The following is a 15,502-nucleotide window of genomic DNA, read 5'->3' as shown; positions in this document are numbered from 1 at the left end:
ACACGACGAAAACTAGGAAAAACTGTCAAGACAGGGGGCAACTTATAGAAAAGTCGATAATGCAGAAGCACTTGAGAACAGTAAAGTAGGGGAAAGTACTCTCCCTTCGAACGTTCATGCCTTCGAATAATGTCAATTTTCTTTTAATTTTCCTAAGAGACATACGCATATCTATTACTTATTAGTTATCTCATCATCAATTATTGATAATTACGTCCTAATTATGTATAAATGTCTTTGAGAAGATACAAGAAATTCACATTATTCGAAGGCATGAACGTTCTCAAGGTAGAGTACTTTCCCCTACTAAAAAATTTTCAGGAGAAAGATTTGACCTTTTTAATTTTTCTTTGGAATAGCACCACAAATCCATTGTATTTTTATACCAGAATAGTATTATAAAAATTTCCGTTCTCGAAATTTATATAAAATTTAATAAATGAAATTTAAATTTATTAAATTCCAATCACAATAAATTGCCTCGACAATATTTTACTGACTGTTAATTATTTTCATTTCAGTTAATTTTGCAATTTTCAGAACAATTCGCAATTATTTTATTATAATATTTCCTTTCTGTTGTTACCTATAGGATTTTATTTTTATTTATAAATTGCGGAGTAAAATAACCACATTTTAACTATAAAAAAATCTTAATTTACCTTTCTTTTGTCCTCCAGGATCTTGAAATTGGATAAAAATTCAACTTTTCATGCTGTGCTGGAATTACTCCTTTATTTTTTTTCTTCTTCTTTATTTTCTTTTAGTATTCTTGTCACTGGGGAGAAACAGAAATAGGGGTGTTTAGCGTTTATTCCTCCCGGACACAAGATTTTTCTGCCCTTTCACCTTTTCATCATGTCCCTCGATAGACCAATTTTTTTCCAGCACAATTTCCTCTTACTGTCGCCCAACAATTGAATATTTTAAATATCACATCGTGAAATCCACTCACATCACTTCCCCAACATTCCAATTTTCTTCACATCAGGAAATTTTTCTCAGTAAAATACTTGGGCGAGGGTTTGAATATTTTTTTTCTGCTATTTCACAGCAGTTGGATTAGGGAAAATCAATGGAAAACTCCCTGGGGGGCTTCATTTGGGGCTTAGGAAGATACTTTTTCTCAGGGGCAGGTGCCCCATGAAATTTGTAGCAAAAGAAAAGGTGCCTTTTGCGGGAGAACTGAGCTCTATGAGAGCTAGGAATGGAGAGTCTGTTGGTGTCTGACTTTCACATATCTCACCAGGAGGAAAATCGATAAATGGGATGCAATCTCCTATACACAAAACACAGTGTATCCCCTGCAAACCACCATCTTCACCATTGATATTTTCACGAGATTCTACTTCGTATCTCACTCAGCACCAACTTTTCTTCCCGTCTATTGACGACGAGAGCTTGGGCTGTGGCAGAGGGTGGAAAAAGGGGTTTGGAAATTAGTCGCAATTGTGAGGAAATTTCTCCCTTTTCACATCTCCCAAAATCGCACACAGAGATTTTTCCAACCCTCCAGACTCTCTAAAAAAAATTTTCGCCTTCACACACGAAGCATCCACTTTCCACAGACAATTTTCATGTTGAGCTTCCACCACAGAAAAGCACCAAAGCTCTTCCGGTGAGATAAAATGGTGAGATTTGTCCAATTAAATTGTTTGTAAAGATAGATTTTCACGTGCCATCGGACGACTATTTTTGGACTCTTCCGCGATTCACATACAACTAACTCAACCCCCCCTCAAGTGGTACCCTCTGGATAGATTTTCGGGGAAGGACATGGTGCAGAAAGCTTCGAAAATCCCCTCCTGGTATGATTTTTCGCAAAAACATGGAGAAATTTTCACCAGAGTTCAGAGAGAAAACAAGAGAGAATAGGTGAAAAGAGGGGAAGTTTCTCTGGCACCAGAGAAAAATCCTTGGGAAATTCTCTGTTTTATTTTTTTTCAGCCCTCACTGCCCTGTCCTTTTGGCATTCAGTCACATTTTCTGCATTATCCTAGCGCGTGATGTCTTTCTTTTTTTGTACACCGCCCTTTTGGAGCATTTCGATGCAGATAAACTTGAAAAGAGTCTTTGTTCTCAATGTATGGAGGATTCTTAAATCTGTCGTTAAAATTGCCAAGGACTCTATTTATGCCAAAAGGTACTTCAGAGGTTCTGAAATAATTTGAAACGAAAAAATCAATGATTATTTTGAACATTTTAAGCTGAGACAACTTATAATTTTATTATTTAGCCAAGACACCAACCATTCCCATTTAAATTCAGATGATTTGTTTTTACGAAAAACGGGATTCAGTAATTTTAGATACTATATTGCCTTTCATTCTGAATTAAAGAGATAGAAGTATTTAGGATGTCTTTACCCCTTTTCAAAAGTAACTCATTTTAAGCTACTTTAGTTACAATTACGAATTTTTTCTCTTTATTCATTGTAATTTCTTGAGTAGGGGAGACTGGGGCAAAAAGTCACAAAACGGATATTTTATTTTTTTACAAGTTATTCGAGCGCTTCAAAAATTTCAAATTAGCGCAGTTTTATAGGAAATCTACCGCTCTACAACTTTGTGAAAGTAATTTTCCTCTATTTTGTAAGGAAATGCGTTTATCGAGCCAATTTGTAAAAGGTAATTTTGTGACTATTCTCAAAAATGCTGGGGCAAATAGTACCAGACATTGGGTATTACCATATTTTGATTCGCTTCATTACGGGCTTCCGTAAATTTGAAAAAAATACCTAGAGGACATATTTTCATAGAAAATTTATTCATCTACATCTTTGTAAAACACCGTTTTGTCTACGAGAATAGCGCTTTCCAAGCTATTTTAGAAAAAAAACACAAAAGACTGAAAATCGTTTGACCAATGCAAACAACAAGCGGCGAGACATGGAAATGACGTTTCGTTTCGCCGTGAGACATCAGAAATTGCTTTGCTTTTTGTTACTTTTTGCTATATACCTTTTGTTACTTTTTACCCCAAGTGGCCATTTTTAATAAAAGGATTTCTGGAGAAAAGAACTTTTGTGAAATTCTAAAATAGACAGCGGATTCGTATTCAAAAAATCCAAATTATTTAGAAAATATTCACCAGTGTATCAATTTTGGAAAATAAGTAGGTAATAATTGTTATATAGTCATTCGAGGAGAGTTGGAACAGTGGGATAGATGGACCACTTCACCTCCTGCCTACCTTATGCACAATCCCCACCTCATTTGGTCTATTTGTGCCCTTCAACATTCTACTGAAAATCCCCAAGTTACAGCTTTCTTCCTTTAAAATTGTACGAGAAAATTGAAATTGAATTTTTTGGATGTCTGAAAAATGGGCAAAAAATTTTATTTTGCCATAGGAATACGTGTATTTGGGGGTTGAGGAAAGATGAAACTTAATGGTTTTGGCAACACTTGCGGTGTGAATTTTGATCAATGTTCTTCAAAATCTTTTCAAGTAAATATTAGAAATTATTGTCCCTAAATTTCTGGTAAAACCAACTTGATACACTCAGCGAAATTGCCATCGAAGTATATGAGCCACATATTCCACAAAATAAATCATTTATAATAAAAAAAAATAAAATAAACTCCAATAAATTCAATGAAATAGTGTTCATGTCTAAAATCACTTCCCTCCTATTCTAAATTAATAAAATAAACTATAAATATTTTGCAAAAATTAGAGGTGTTCCATCACACCCGTACTTTTTTGAGTGCCTCAAAATGAAACTTTTTTTAAATCCTATTTTTCGAAGTGACTATTTTCATCTAGGCTTTTCTAATATTGATATCTTAAATTTAGAGCCTTCAAATGATAAACCAGTGAGATTCGTCTTTGTCTCGCATTCAAAACGTATCCGCAATATTGAATATAAAAAAGGTGTTCCATCTCTCCTCGAATGACTATATTCTGCAAGGAAAATATTTCAAAAATAGGGCTAAAAATTTCGATATTTTTTATTTTCTAAATTCCTTGTTCGAATTCTAAGAAACTTACGGCATCGAAGAAGGTCTATGGAGGCAATCTATAGAAAAAAATTGAGCCGCTATCTTTTTTACCTTGGAAGATATTGAATTTTGAATTTTTCGATTTGTGATTTTCTGCCCCAGTCTCCCCTACACTTAAACATTCTCAATCATTCTTATTAAAATATGATAAAAATAATTAAAATATTTTATAAAATATTAATTAAATATTAAAATATTTATTTAATTTTTATTATTTATATGGAATCATATCTATTACTAGTAGATATTTTTATTTTCACTACTAGTAAAAATAAAAGGATCATATTGATCCAAATTTGATCCTTTTGCGAAGGATGGATCAAATTTCAAACTTTGAATGCACATTTATAATAGTAGAACATGTGTCATCATAAACTTATTACGCACAACATATTTCTCTCATCAGAGAAAACACCAAAGATGACTTTTCATATTATTTTTATTTATTTATTAAGTTAAAAAAAATTATATTTTTTAAATGATACTTGATGATCCGTTTATTTTTTATATTTTTATAGATTGATGTTTATATATTTTTAATGTTTTTTTTTGTTCATATTTTGATGTTTGTATATTGATAATCCATCATCTTTAAGCTAAGTTCACGATATGAAAAAAATTATTAGCAATTTTGCATAATTTTTTTTAATAAAAAATTGCTTTATTTTTTAGATATGTTTGAAAAATGTTGCTGATTTGTATAAACTTATCATTAATTTTTATTAATGTCGAATTCTCAAAAATTGACTACAAAGACTAGAAATAATTTTAGTATAATTTGTATTAAAAATCCTATGCATTTTAATTGTTAATAATTTTTTCATAATGCGAATGAGCCTTTAAGCTGAAACTTAAAAAAGTTTAGAATAACTAAACGGAAATAAAGACAGTAAATCTCTTCAAATCTTCTTTAGTTATAAAGCTGGTCTCGAGGAGAATTTTATAAATTAAATTGAGAATATTTTGAAGTTAGGGCCACTAGTTTACTTAAAAATTTAAATTTTTAATAGACACTGGAAATATTTTTTTATTTAAAGTTTTATACCTTCCTGTCTCATAATTGACGAGTTTTATGAATAGGAAGAGTTCAAAAAATGGAAGTTTGCCATATAAATAAACGATATAATATTAAATAAGATGAGTAAAATTTAAAATTTGGTCAACATTTAAATTTGAAAAATAGTTCGTAACACTAAAATTGATTATCAGTGAAAAGGCACATATATTTGTTTATTGATTTTATAAAAAAAAGAATAGCTAAAACTGATTAAAATTAAATAACTAATTGAATTTAATTTAAATCGGATTCCAAACTTATTATTTGTATTTTTTTATACTTTTATTGACCCTAATATTATTTTTCCATAAATATGATATTTTCACAATCTCAAACAGATTTAAAATTATTTTATTTGCTTTAGATTTAACTTATTTTTCTACTTACCAAACAACTATTGCCTACACTGCAGCCAATATTTAATTTAAATTCTGAGTTTAGGGGTGGCTCAATTCCATTACTTAAATGTTTATAAAATTCTCTCTCGAAATTATATAGTTTTTCAAGTTTTTATCTTTAATATTTTAAAACTTATTTAAAAATTTGGAAGATTATTTAATTTTAATTTTTTTTAGATTGAAAATTTTAAAAATAGAGTCTGGAATTTAGATCGTCTGGGTATATAATAATACGGGATTATGGTGCATTAAAAACAGTAAAGCTAAGTGTCTTTCGGGAAAAGAATATGAACCTTTCAAGCTAATTGTATTACAACCATTTCTCTTTGAGTGTATTAGCGGTCTAAAAATATTCCAGAAAATACCTTGACATTGATTATTATAATTGTCAGAAAACACACACTCTTAGAATAAATTAGTTCGTACAAGCTCATATGCAGTTATTAGAACTATAAAATATAGTAAATATAGACCCAACTATATATTTAGTTTGGGTAACTAAATGAAATAGTTGATCACAGTTAGTTAAAGTATCCTTTTCATTTAGTTATCACAACTAAATCAAAATAGTAATGGGTACTATAACATATTAGTTCCAATTACTAAATAAATGGGGTTGATACCCATCTTATTGGCTGTAATAACTATATCATATTAGTTGTGGTTACTATATAGCATTCATTGTGATGCATATTTCTTATTAGTTGCTTAAAATTCGAAAGAGCTTCAACGCATTACTAAAATAAAAACCACTCTTTACTATTGGAAAAGTAGTCATAACTTTATGAAAATATAGGCCCATCTATTTACATTGGTTGTGAGAACTAAAAGGAATTAGTGACCAATATTAGTTGGGATAATGATTTCATTTAATTAACACAAGCAAATATAATTGTATGAAAGCATTATGAAATAATTGCCGCAACTTATCCACGTAAATATTGTCTTATATTCTCACTACTAATAAATTTATTATGAGTATAATGTTTTAAGAATATAAGAACTATTTTAAATAGATTTGATAATAATCGCCCGAACAACTAATTTTTATTAGTAATCACGTCTAAACTTTTCTAAGAGTATATATTTCCCTGAGTCATGCATGTACGAAAATGCCCCACCTTTCACTATAACTATTCTTTGTATTATATAATATTAGAAACTTGTCATAGAACAGAAGCTTTCAAATATCGAATTACTACATTGAAAAGTCACGTTATTAAAAAAAATAGTTATTAATTATAACTATTAATTATTTTATAGCTTACTTGGAAGTCTCCTCAAACATGTACTAAAAGGTCTAAAAACCATTTTATTGAAAAAAAGCCATTAAATTCCATGATATTATGTCGCTTTGCAATAAATTTAAATCAGGAAATATTTAGAATTTAGCAGGTTTTCTTTAATTTTAAAAGAATTACCTGTAAAAGTTGCAAGGTTCAGTTGAAAGTTTAAATGTAGTACGTTCATTTTGTATAATTAACAGTATTTCATTCACTAAACCCCAAAAAAATTAATAAAATTTATGACTTTAATTTGAGTGAAATCAAAATAGAAATTTTATCAAACTGATAATTCGTGATAATTGAGAACGAATTGATAAGGTTTAAAATTTGATTAAATAAAGCCTGTTTAAATAGCAATATCTGCCATTTCTTTTTCAACAAAATCAAACACGAATAAAACAAACCCATCTTGATAACAAAAAGAGTCTATTTGCATCGTATTCCTACCCTGATACATTTTCTGTAATCCTCCTGGCTCCACTCACTCACATCCACGATGGATTTACTGGGTTTAATAAAAACCACAAAGTCATCATTTAATTGAAGTGGTGAGAACTTATTGGCGACTACAGCCTTCGTGGGGGCTCCCAAGAGGGTTGAGATGGTTGTATTATCCAATTCATTCCGCAAATTATCATCCATGACTCGAATTTCGGCATTTCCGTGCATACAAATGCTCCCAATGGCTGTCCTGTTGAGATTCTCCTTCCTTGGAAAGCACTTTGTGTGCCACATACCAAAAGATTGCTCCACAATTTCCCCAAAACCGTCACTATGAGAGAGAGACAGTGACAAAAAATCCATTAAAATTCAATACCTTCGGGCCTAATTGTAATTTCACCTCAAGGATATTCCAAAAGCTTTTACTCAAGCAACACAAAAAAAACACCCAAGTTAAATATTTTCTCGCAGATTACAGAGCTTTTCACGCAAAAGGACAAAAATATGGAAATTTTTGAACTAAGAGAAACATTTCCTCAACAATTCCAATTCATTGATTTTCTTTTTAAAAAAGAAATTCCAAGAATTTAAAAAAATATAGATTATTTTTTATTGTAAAATGTATAAGTGAAAATGAATGATAAAAGTCACAATTTGATTTACTTATTCCAGCTCAGATAAATGTTATTTCAAATTGAATTTAGCTCGAAGGCAGAGGAAATGCCTCAATAATACCATGGCACATGCCTCTGCTTTCCATTGAGAAGGAAGCTGAAAAAGAGGCTTTAGAGCATTCAAAAGCTTTCCTCTACAAAATATATGGAGGAATTACTTTTTACATGCTCAACATATCATCAAAATCTTTTCATGAACAGCTGGAGTACTGTAAAAAAGCATGATGACTTCAATGCTATATTTAGGTGTGTTAGCTTAATCATAAAGCTCGCTCGAGTATGATTACGAATTTATAATCGATTTCAACTGAGGTATTGACTAAAATTGAAAGGGAGTTGTTAACACTAAATTTTGATTAAAAATTGATTACGGACTTATAACTGTTTGAGAATATGTTTAAATTATTTTTTCGGCATTCAAAGACCTTTAAAGTAACTTAAAACTTGTGTCAATTTCTTGGTTCTAAAGTAAAGCCTTCAGGACTTTTTGACTTTAAAGTTTGGAAAAGAAATGGCAAAGCGTCCCAGCTTTCATAAGTTTCATGAGTTTTTCATAATTTTTCCCCAAGCCTTCCAACCCTTTTAAATCTTCTTTTTTCGGGTTTTCTCGAAAATGGTTTCTAGAGGTAGTCCATACGAAAATTTTGTTCATAAATATAACCGAAAAAAATTTGAACATCGACTTTTCGAAGGTCAAAATTAAACCGAAGAACTTTATTTCACAACCGATTTTTTTTAATTTTGAAAGGAAACGGAAAGTAAAATCGAAGTACATAACTCTCTCCGATATCCGCCACTTCCATATCCGGCTGACAGCTGTCAAACACTGACGGTTGATGAATTTAAACTTTTTTTTTTACTAAGTATGCAGCTTGTCCAGCATAAAATAAAATGTTATTTCACTTCATCAAAACCATTGATACTTAGGGGAATATAGGCAGGATTCGCATATGTGAGCTTTCGAACGATGCGAATTTTCTCTTGGTTTGCAAAGAGTTGGTTCCGCATTTCTTAGCCATAAGTTAGGTATTTATTAACCTTATCTTCATTGTAAAAATCGGCAGCCAAGCCCTTCTTTCCTAGGTGCTAGGATCACAAATAGAAAATTGGCCCAAAATAGGTAATTTTGTTGGCGCACATTTCATTTGATTTCTCATAGTTAAACTCATTTAAAAAAAAAATCACTTAGGGGAATGTGGGCAAGGTTCGCACAGAGTGAGTCTTCAAACGATGCGAATTTTCTCTTTGCTTGCAAAGAGATGGTTTACCATTTGTCATCTCGTCTTGTGAAGTTAATAATCAACTATCGTATGGGTAAGGTGTGATGACCTAGCTCTTTGCAAATAACGAAAAAATTCCCATAGTTTGAAGCTTCACTCTGTGCGAACCATGCCTACATTCCCCTACACAGTGGATGAAGAGTATACTTGAGATAATATTTACGTAAACACTTTTTGCATCGGAGGGAAATTATTTTCACGGTGGCGGAAAATTCGCAAGTACTACACTGTGTGTGGTTTCAAACATTGAATGTGTGAGTGTTCGCGCATCCATCAGGCAACTCCAGCTTGAAAATCATAACCTCTACAATGTTCCAGCGATTCCAGCAGACGAATGATTAATTTTTTAGGGTAGCCCCATTTGAAATTTTGACAGTTTAGTCGATTTTTCGATATTCATTTGGAAGAAAAAACAGTGCTCCAGAAAATGTGAAAAAAGTGTTTTAAAGATCTTCTTTTAGTGCAGTGATAGTTTCCACGGGTTCACGGGGATACAGTATAACAATCGGAAAATAATTTTTAATTGTAGATAAAATTTATTCCGAGAAAAAAAGCAATGACGAACCCGAACCCCCCATTGTGTGAATGCTGCCTCCGGGGGCAAGAATCGTACAAATCGTCATATTTTTTTTTTCATTTTCCTATTCAGAAAAAACCAACAATTCTGTGATAGTGAACTAGACATGCATTAGAAATCTAAAAAATCAGAGAACTTTTTGGTGTAGTGAAATTCATTGCCCATTTTACAGTTTAGTCAAAAAAAAATCCTGAATATAAAGTACGAAAAAATGTGCGAAGGCTGCCTACATTCCCCTAATTGTGGTACAAATTGAAACATAAGCGCAATCACAAAGAAAATTCTGTTGTTTTTCGACAGAACCCTTTTTTTATTTTTTATTGCACTTTAGTATTATATTTAGTAGTTTTCTGATATTTATGGTTTCAATGTGGCTACATTGCTCTAAATCTAAACAATTACTATAAGGACGTTATTTAACCCATTCCTTACCATGGTATTATACATCACACGCAGATTGAGTGATTTTAGATGATTTATTCCAGGAAAATAATTATTCAAATTGCTGTCGAGAATGGATTTTTAGTTACTTTAGTCCTTCAATTACTTGGAAAAAATAGCCCGACAGAGATGGGAATACATTTTGTTGTTCTTTTCTCGCTTCGCGTGAAGTCATGCACAAATTTTGCTCAAAATGGCGGACGGAAAATTCGACATCTCGTCGAATTTGTTAAAATTGGCCTTCATCCTCTTTTCTGATTTGAATTCCGGTTGCCAATGTGTTTTCTTGGATAGTTACTCTATCTAAATCAATAGAGTTTGTAATGAACTAATGTACAGAATTTAAATTCAGTGACCGTTAAGACGCGTGTTTGAGGGCGGCTCCCCGCGCCCCAATAATGGATAAAATTTTTGTCCTTTCAAAAAATTCATCTAATAATCTGTAGGAAACTAATCCCAAAATATGAACATTCTATCTCAAGTATTTCTGGTACATTGACTGAATGGGTTAATGACCAATTTGGTCAAGATTAGATTAAATTCAAATAGGCTTTAAAATGCGGACTGCGTCTGTGCCTACGATCGGTACCAATGCCATTTCGCAATGAGTTGGAAAAATACCGGTAATTGATATTCCTAGACTTTCCTGGAGGAGAATTCTGTAACGCTTTGGCAATGTCATATGACAAATTGGGTTCAAATCTTAGGAGAGCTTTTTCGAAAATGCGATTCTGTAGCCGTGACATTGCCATTTCAGCTCACGTGGCATTGTCAGAAGTCACATATTTGAGATTTTTGGCAAGTCAAATGACAATGAATTTTGTTAAATAAATCAATCAAGACGTACTGTATTTTCATAAAAATCATCAAGTAAAGGGATTTCATTAAAAAATCAATTAATTGCATTCTCGAACTCATATGATATGACAAAAAAGCTCGAATGACATTGTCAGGTTTCGAACTCACGCGTGATAATGCCATGAAAATTACAAAATTCCCATCCTGGAGTATCTGCCATTTAGTGGTCAGAAGGAGAATTCTGTAATTTTTGTGGCATTGTCACATTATGAGTTCGAAACCTGACTTTTTCGAAAAAGCTCTCCTGAAATTCGAACGGAATTTGTCATATGACATTACCAGAGTGTTACAGAATTGCCTTACAGGAAACTATTTAGTTACCAAGAGTAAAGGGTTAAAAAGCAAGAGATATTCACTTTTCACGTTCTTTTTCAATTCTCGCATATTTTTTGGAATGTAGTCCAGGCGGACATTTCATTTATAAAACTAAATTCTAAAAAATTCGCCGTTTTCACTTGTTCAAAGTCAAAGTTAAATCATTTTAGGGAATTCATTTCTCAATGGAATTGTTTAGGATAGGATTTAGCTGGAAGCTATTGAAATTTTCATCCTGACTATATGTTAGTTGTAAACTGTAACGAATCGATAACTCATCAGGTTCGAACAGTCTGCAAAGCTTGAAAACTTTGCCATTATTGTTTTAGTTTTAAATTATTTAATTACTCACTCTAAACAACTATAAATTAAATTTATTTTAAAATTAAAACATCCAATAAACATAATCAATGATAAAACAAAATTCGTGAAATGCCTGATAACTTGTGAATTCAAGTATTCAGTAAAATGCAAAAAAATGAACATTTTCAATAGCTCTATTTAATTAATGTTTCATGCTCAAATAAATGGCCTATGTATGATCTGTCGTGCTTGCTGTTAGGCACATGTATAAAATTTTTAATGTAACCACGTTTAATGAATATGTCAAATACATATTCGAACGCTGTTTTTCCAATTGAATTCCCTAATATTGGTGCCCGAAAATTGAAAAGCTTCCTATACATATTTTAATATAAGCCGAAAAGGGTTTTGAGGGTAGATGAAATGAATGGTGTGAATAAAATTATTGAATACTACTGGGTATATTATAAAGATAAAATTGCCGAGTGTAATTACGCAGTCCGTTTTTAATGATCCATCTTTGCTCAATCAGTGGTAATTAATGAGTCTTCACTAATGAGGTTTTCCTTTTCGTACAGCAAACAATTCAAAAAGTAGGTGGAGGATATTTTCTGATTTGATGCTCTGGAGGGAGAGCTGAAAGAGAGAAAAGAATGACTTACCTGTTGTACAGAGGATATCGAATACCCGTGCAATGTTCCTCATCCTCCCCGTCAGGACAATCTCGTATTCCATCGCACACCATCTCCCTTGGTACACAAGCATTAGAACTGCTGGATTTTAGAACATGGAAAAAAATTATAGATGAGAATGCATCAAAATGATGAAGAAAAAATGCATAACAATAGTAAGAACTGTAATTAATACCTGCCACAGAAGAATTTCTCCCTGTGACAACCACAAAATTGATTATTCTCATCATTCTTATCGTAGCAATTAGTGAAACCATCGCAAATTTTTTCAGGATTTGTCAATCTGCACGAGAAATTGAAATTAAACCAATTATTTTGATCATTTTAGAGGTTTCAATTGAAATTGTCAATGAAATCCTTTCCCAATCAATTTTCTGCTATACTTCCATCTCACCTGAAATACTCAAAACAAGAGCACTCATCAGGTTCATCCGACAAATCACCACAATCATCCACATGATTGCAGAATAGCTGCTTCGGGATACATTTCCCATTTGCACATTTTAACTCTGTTATCGGACACGACGTATTTTCACGTGGTGGACAATTTTCTGCCCATTCGTCACTCCCATCGGGACAATCCACCTCACCATTGCAAACACTTTCATGCTTCAGGCATTTCCCAATGGAACATCGATGACCCTTACACGGAAGCTCAGGATGGTACTTGTCACAGGAATCAGGAAGAGTTTCCTCAGAAAGATTGCTCGAAATCTCTGAGGAATACTTCACAAATCCCCGAAAATGCCAGGAATAGTGACCACAAAAGACAGCCCCGGATACATTGTTTCTTGTTGAACAATTTGAACAATTGGTATTTGGCAGAAGGTTGGATGTCGTCAATTTTCCCAAAGAATCATGATAAACCACAATACAATCGATTGGCGAAGTGGTATTTTCCATCGCTGAATTGCTGAATATTTAAAAGGGATAGATACGAAAATTATACAAACATAATATTTACAATTCCATTTTATACCCGAGGGGCTTGTAAATTCGTCAAATTTTAATGCTACATTTTCTAAACTTTGACATTTCCTGAATAAGCTACGCGAAATGTTATTTTTAGGCCGCGCCTCCTTCTAAGAGTTATGACCGAATAAAGTGGAGAAATTATAAATTTAGGTTGAAATAACTTAACATACTTTTAAGATATTTTGCCTCAAGAATTTTAATTAGACGTTAAACAGAAAAATATGCCACCACAATATCCAATCAAAATGTGAAAAGAAAAAGGAAGAAAAATTTGCCACGCCCTCTGAGAAATAAAACAATAAAGACTATCTTATCGATTTTGAAGTAAAAACCCAAAAAATAATTTCCCTGAAGAGAGGGTCCATGGTGCAATTGGTAGAGCATTCAGCTCTTGGGCAGTGTAACCCCCGGTTCGACTGTCACAGTTGTGAGTTCGAGTCCAGCCCGGTGCAAATGATTGAAGCGTATGAATGGACATTTTTCACCAAATATTGTAAACTGAATAATAAACTTGTAAACTGACCAATGTGCAAAATGGCCAAGGGGTAGATAACTGTGCCGCTCATGGTTCAGGTTCCTTCGAGTGCCGATCTGCCGATCTTTTGTAAAAATTCTGTCTATCTTGTGTCGGTCTGCTAGGTAAGTCTAGTAAATTGAAGTACAGTACATTAAAATTTACCACATGCAATTGTCTGTAAGAAATTTATGATGTTGCACGAGTTTGAACGAACGATATACTTCTTAAATCTGCCGATTCTGCGCTAAAATCGTTCCGGTTTGCCGATCTGTCGATTTCTAGCCCAATTGTGCCGATTTATCGATTTCTTAGTAAAATAGTGCCAGTCTGTCGATTTTTAGCTTCAAATCGACACAATTTTGCCGACCGCCGCTCACAGTTCACCCGGAGATACAATTATTCACCCCTCAAAAATGGCAATAAAAGCCAGGTACATCGAAATAATTAAAATAAAAAAATAAATAATTTCCCTAAAGCTCTCCGACATAATTAGAATTCTGTAATGATGTCGACATTCCTTTTCTTTTAATTTTCAAAAGGAATAGGGAAAGGCTTTCAGGCTGCGCACACATTCTGGCTTCGAATACTTCATATTTTCCCATATTCCTTTAATGAATATGACCTATGGCAATATATTTTAATATCCAGGCTTAAGTCACACATTTCCCGAAAAAATTGGCTAAAACATTTTTGGTAAGTATTTTGGAAAAAACGGTAAGTAAAAAATTAACTCGGTAAGTTAAACGTCAAAATTGATAAGTAAAAAAATCAATTTTAGTAAGTAAAAAATTAGGTTCGGTAGGAAAATGTTGGAATGGTAAGAAGAATTGTAAGTTTGGTAAAAAAGAGAAATTTGGTAAGTAAAAAAAAATCAAATATGGTAAGTAAAAAATCTAAAATAATAAGTAAAAAAATAAATAATGGTACGTATAGAAATCAAAAATGGTAAGTAAAAAATCTAAAATAGTAAGTAAAAAATCCAAAAAATGATACAATGGTACAAGGGGTACAAGTATATTTTATAACTTTCCAAAAATTTACCTTTGTCCAGCAAATTTGCTTTTGCCCCACAGCACAGAGTGAAACTAATAATTTCTCAAAACACAGAAAATTTCCCGAATAAGTTCTGAAAATATGGAATCTTTTCCTTTGCCTCAACAAGCGACCCTGATAACTTCCCAAAACATAGAAAATTTTCCCTTGCCCCAGAGTAAAATTCATAATTTCCAAAAATACAGAAAATTTCCCTTTGCCCCAATAGGCAGAACTAATAATTTCCCAAAACACAGAAATTTTCCTTTGCCCCAAAGGGCAGAACTAATAATTTCCCAAAACGTAGAAAATTTCCCTTTGCCCCAAAGGGCAGAATTAATAACTTCCCAAAACACGGAAATTTCCCTTTGCCTCAAATGACAGAATTAATAATTTCCGAAAACACAGAAAATTTCCCTTTGCCCCAACCGGCGTTACTGATAAATTCCTAAAGAGAAAATTTTCCATTGTTCTAACAGTAAAACATTTTAACTTTTTTGATTTTATTACCTACTAATTTTGTTTTTTTTACTTACCATTTTAGATTTTCTTACTACTATTTTAGATATTTTTACTTACCATTTTAGTTTTTTCTACTTACCACCTTTAACTTTTTTTCTCACCATTTTCGATTTTATTACTTACCAAATTT

General features: G+C 32.3%; 2 protein-coding genes across 4 annotated transcripts in view; both read right to left on the bottom strand.

Moving 5' to 3' along the window:
• The window catches only part of LOC129804298 (uncharacterized), a 79,162-nt gene extending 77,410 nt beyond the window's left edge, over nucleotides 1-1,752 (bottom strand). For 2 of the 3 annotated variants that reach the window (XM_055851458.1, XM_055851460.1), the window contains exons 1-2: nucleotides 850-1,752; nucleotides 663-778 (exon numbers count right to left, since the gene is read on the bottom strand). The gene's annotated coding sequence lies outside the window, so the exon portion shown is untranslated. Of the gene's footprint in view, nucleotides 1-662 lie in introns of all 3 variants that reach the window. The other variant, XM_055851459.1, reaches the window with a different exon arrangement.
• A 5,400-nt stretch (nucleotides 1,753-7,152) lies between these two features.
• The window catches only part of LOC129801030 (serine protease nudel-like), a 45,538-nt gene continuing 37,188 nt past the window's right edge, over nucleotides 7,153-15,502 (bottom strand). The window contains exons 16-19 of the mRNA XM_055845787.1: nucleotides 12,721-13,239; nucleotides 12,502-12,609; nucleotides 12,297-12,407; nucleotides 7,153-7,517 (exon numbers count right to left, since the gene is read on the bottom strand). Of these exons, the coding sequence (XP_055701762.1) occupies nucleotides 7,172-7,517; nucleotides 12,297-12,407; nucleotides 12,502-12,609; nucleotides 12,721-13,239 (1,084 nt within the window). The 3' untranslated portion in view covers nucleotides 7,153-7,171. The remainder of the gene's footprint in view (nucleotides 7,518-12,296; nucleotides 12,408-12,501; nucleotides 12,610-12,720; nucleotides 13,240-15,502) is intronic.

This window comes from Phlebotomus papatasi, chromosome 2, assembly GCF_024763615.1.
Source record: "Phlebotomus papatasi isolate M1 chromosome 2, Ppap_2.1, whole genome shotgun sequence".
NCBI classification, from domain to species: domain Eukaryota; kingdom Metazoa; phylum Arthropoda; class Insecta; order Diptera; family Psychodidae; genus Phlebotomus; species Phlebotomus papatasi.
The sequence above is the reverse complement of the archived record's forward strand: the minus strand, read 5'-3'. Positions and strand labels throughout refer to the sequence as shown.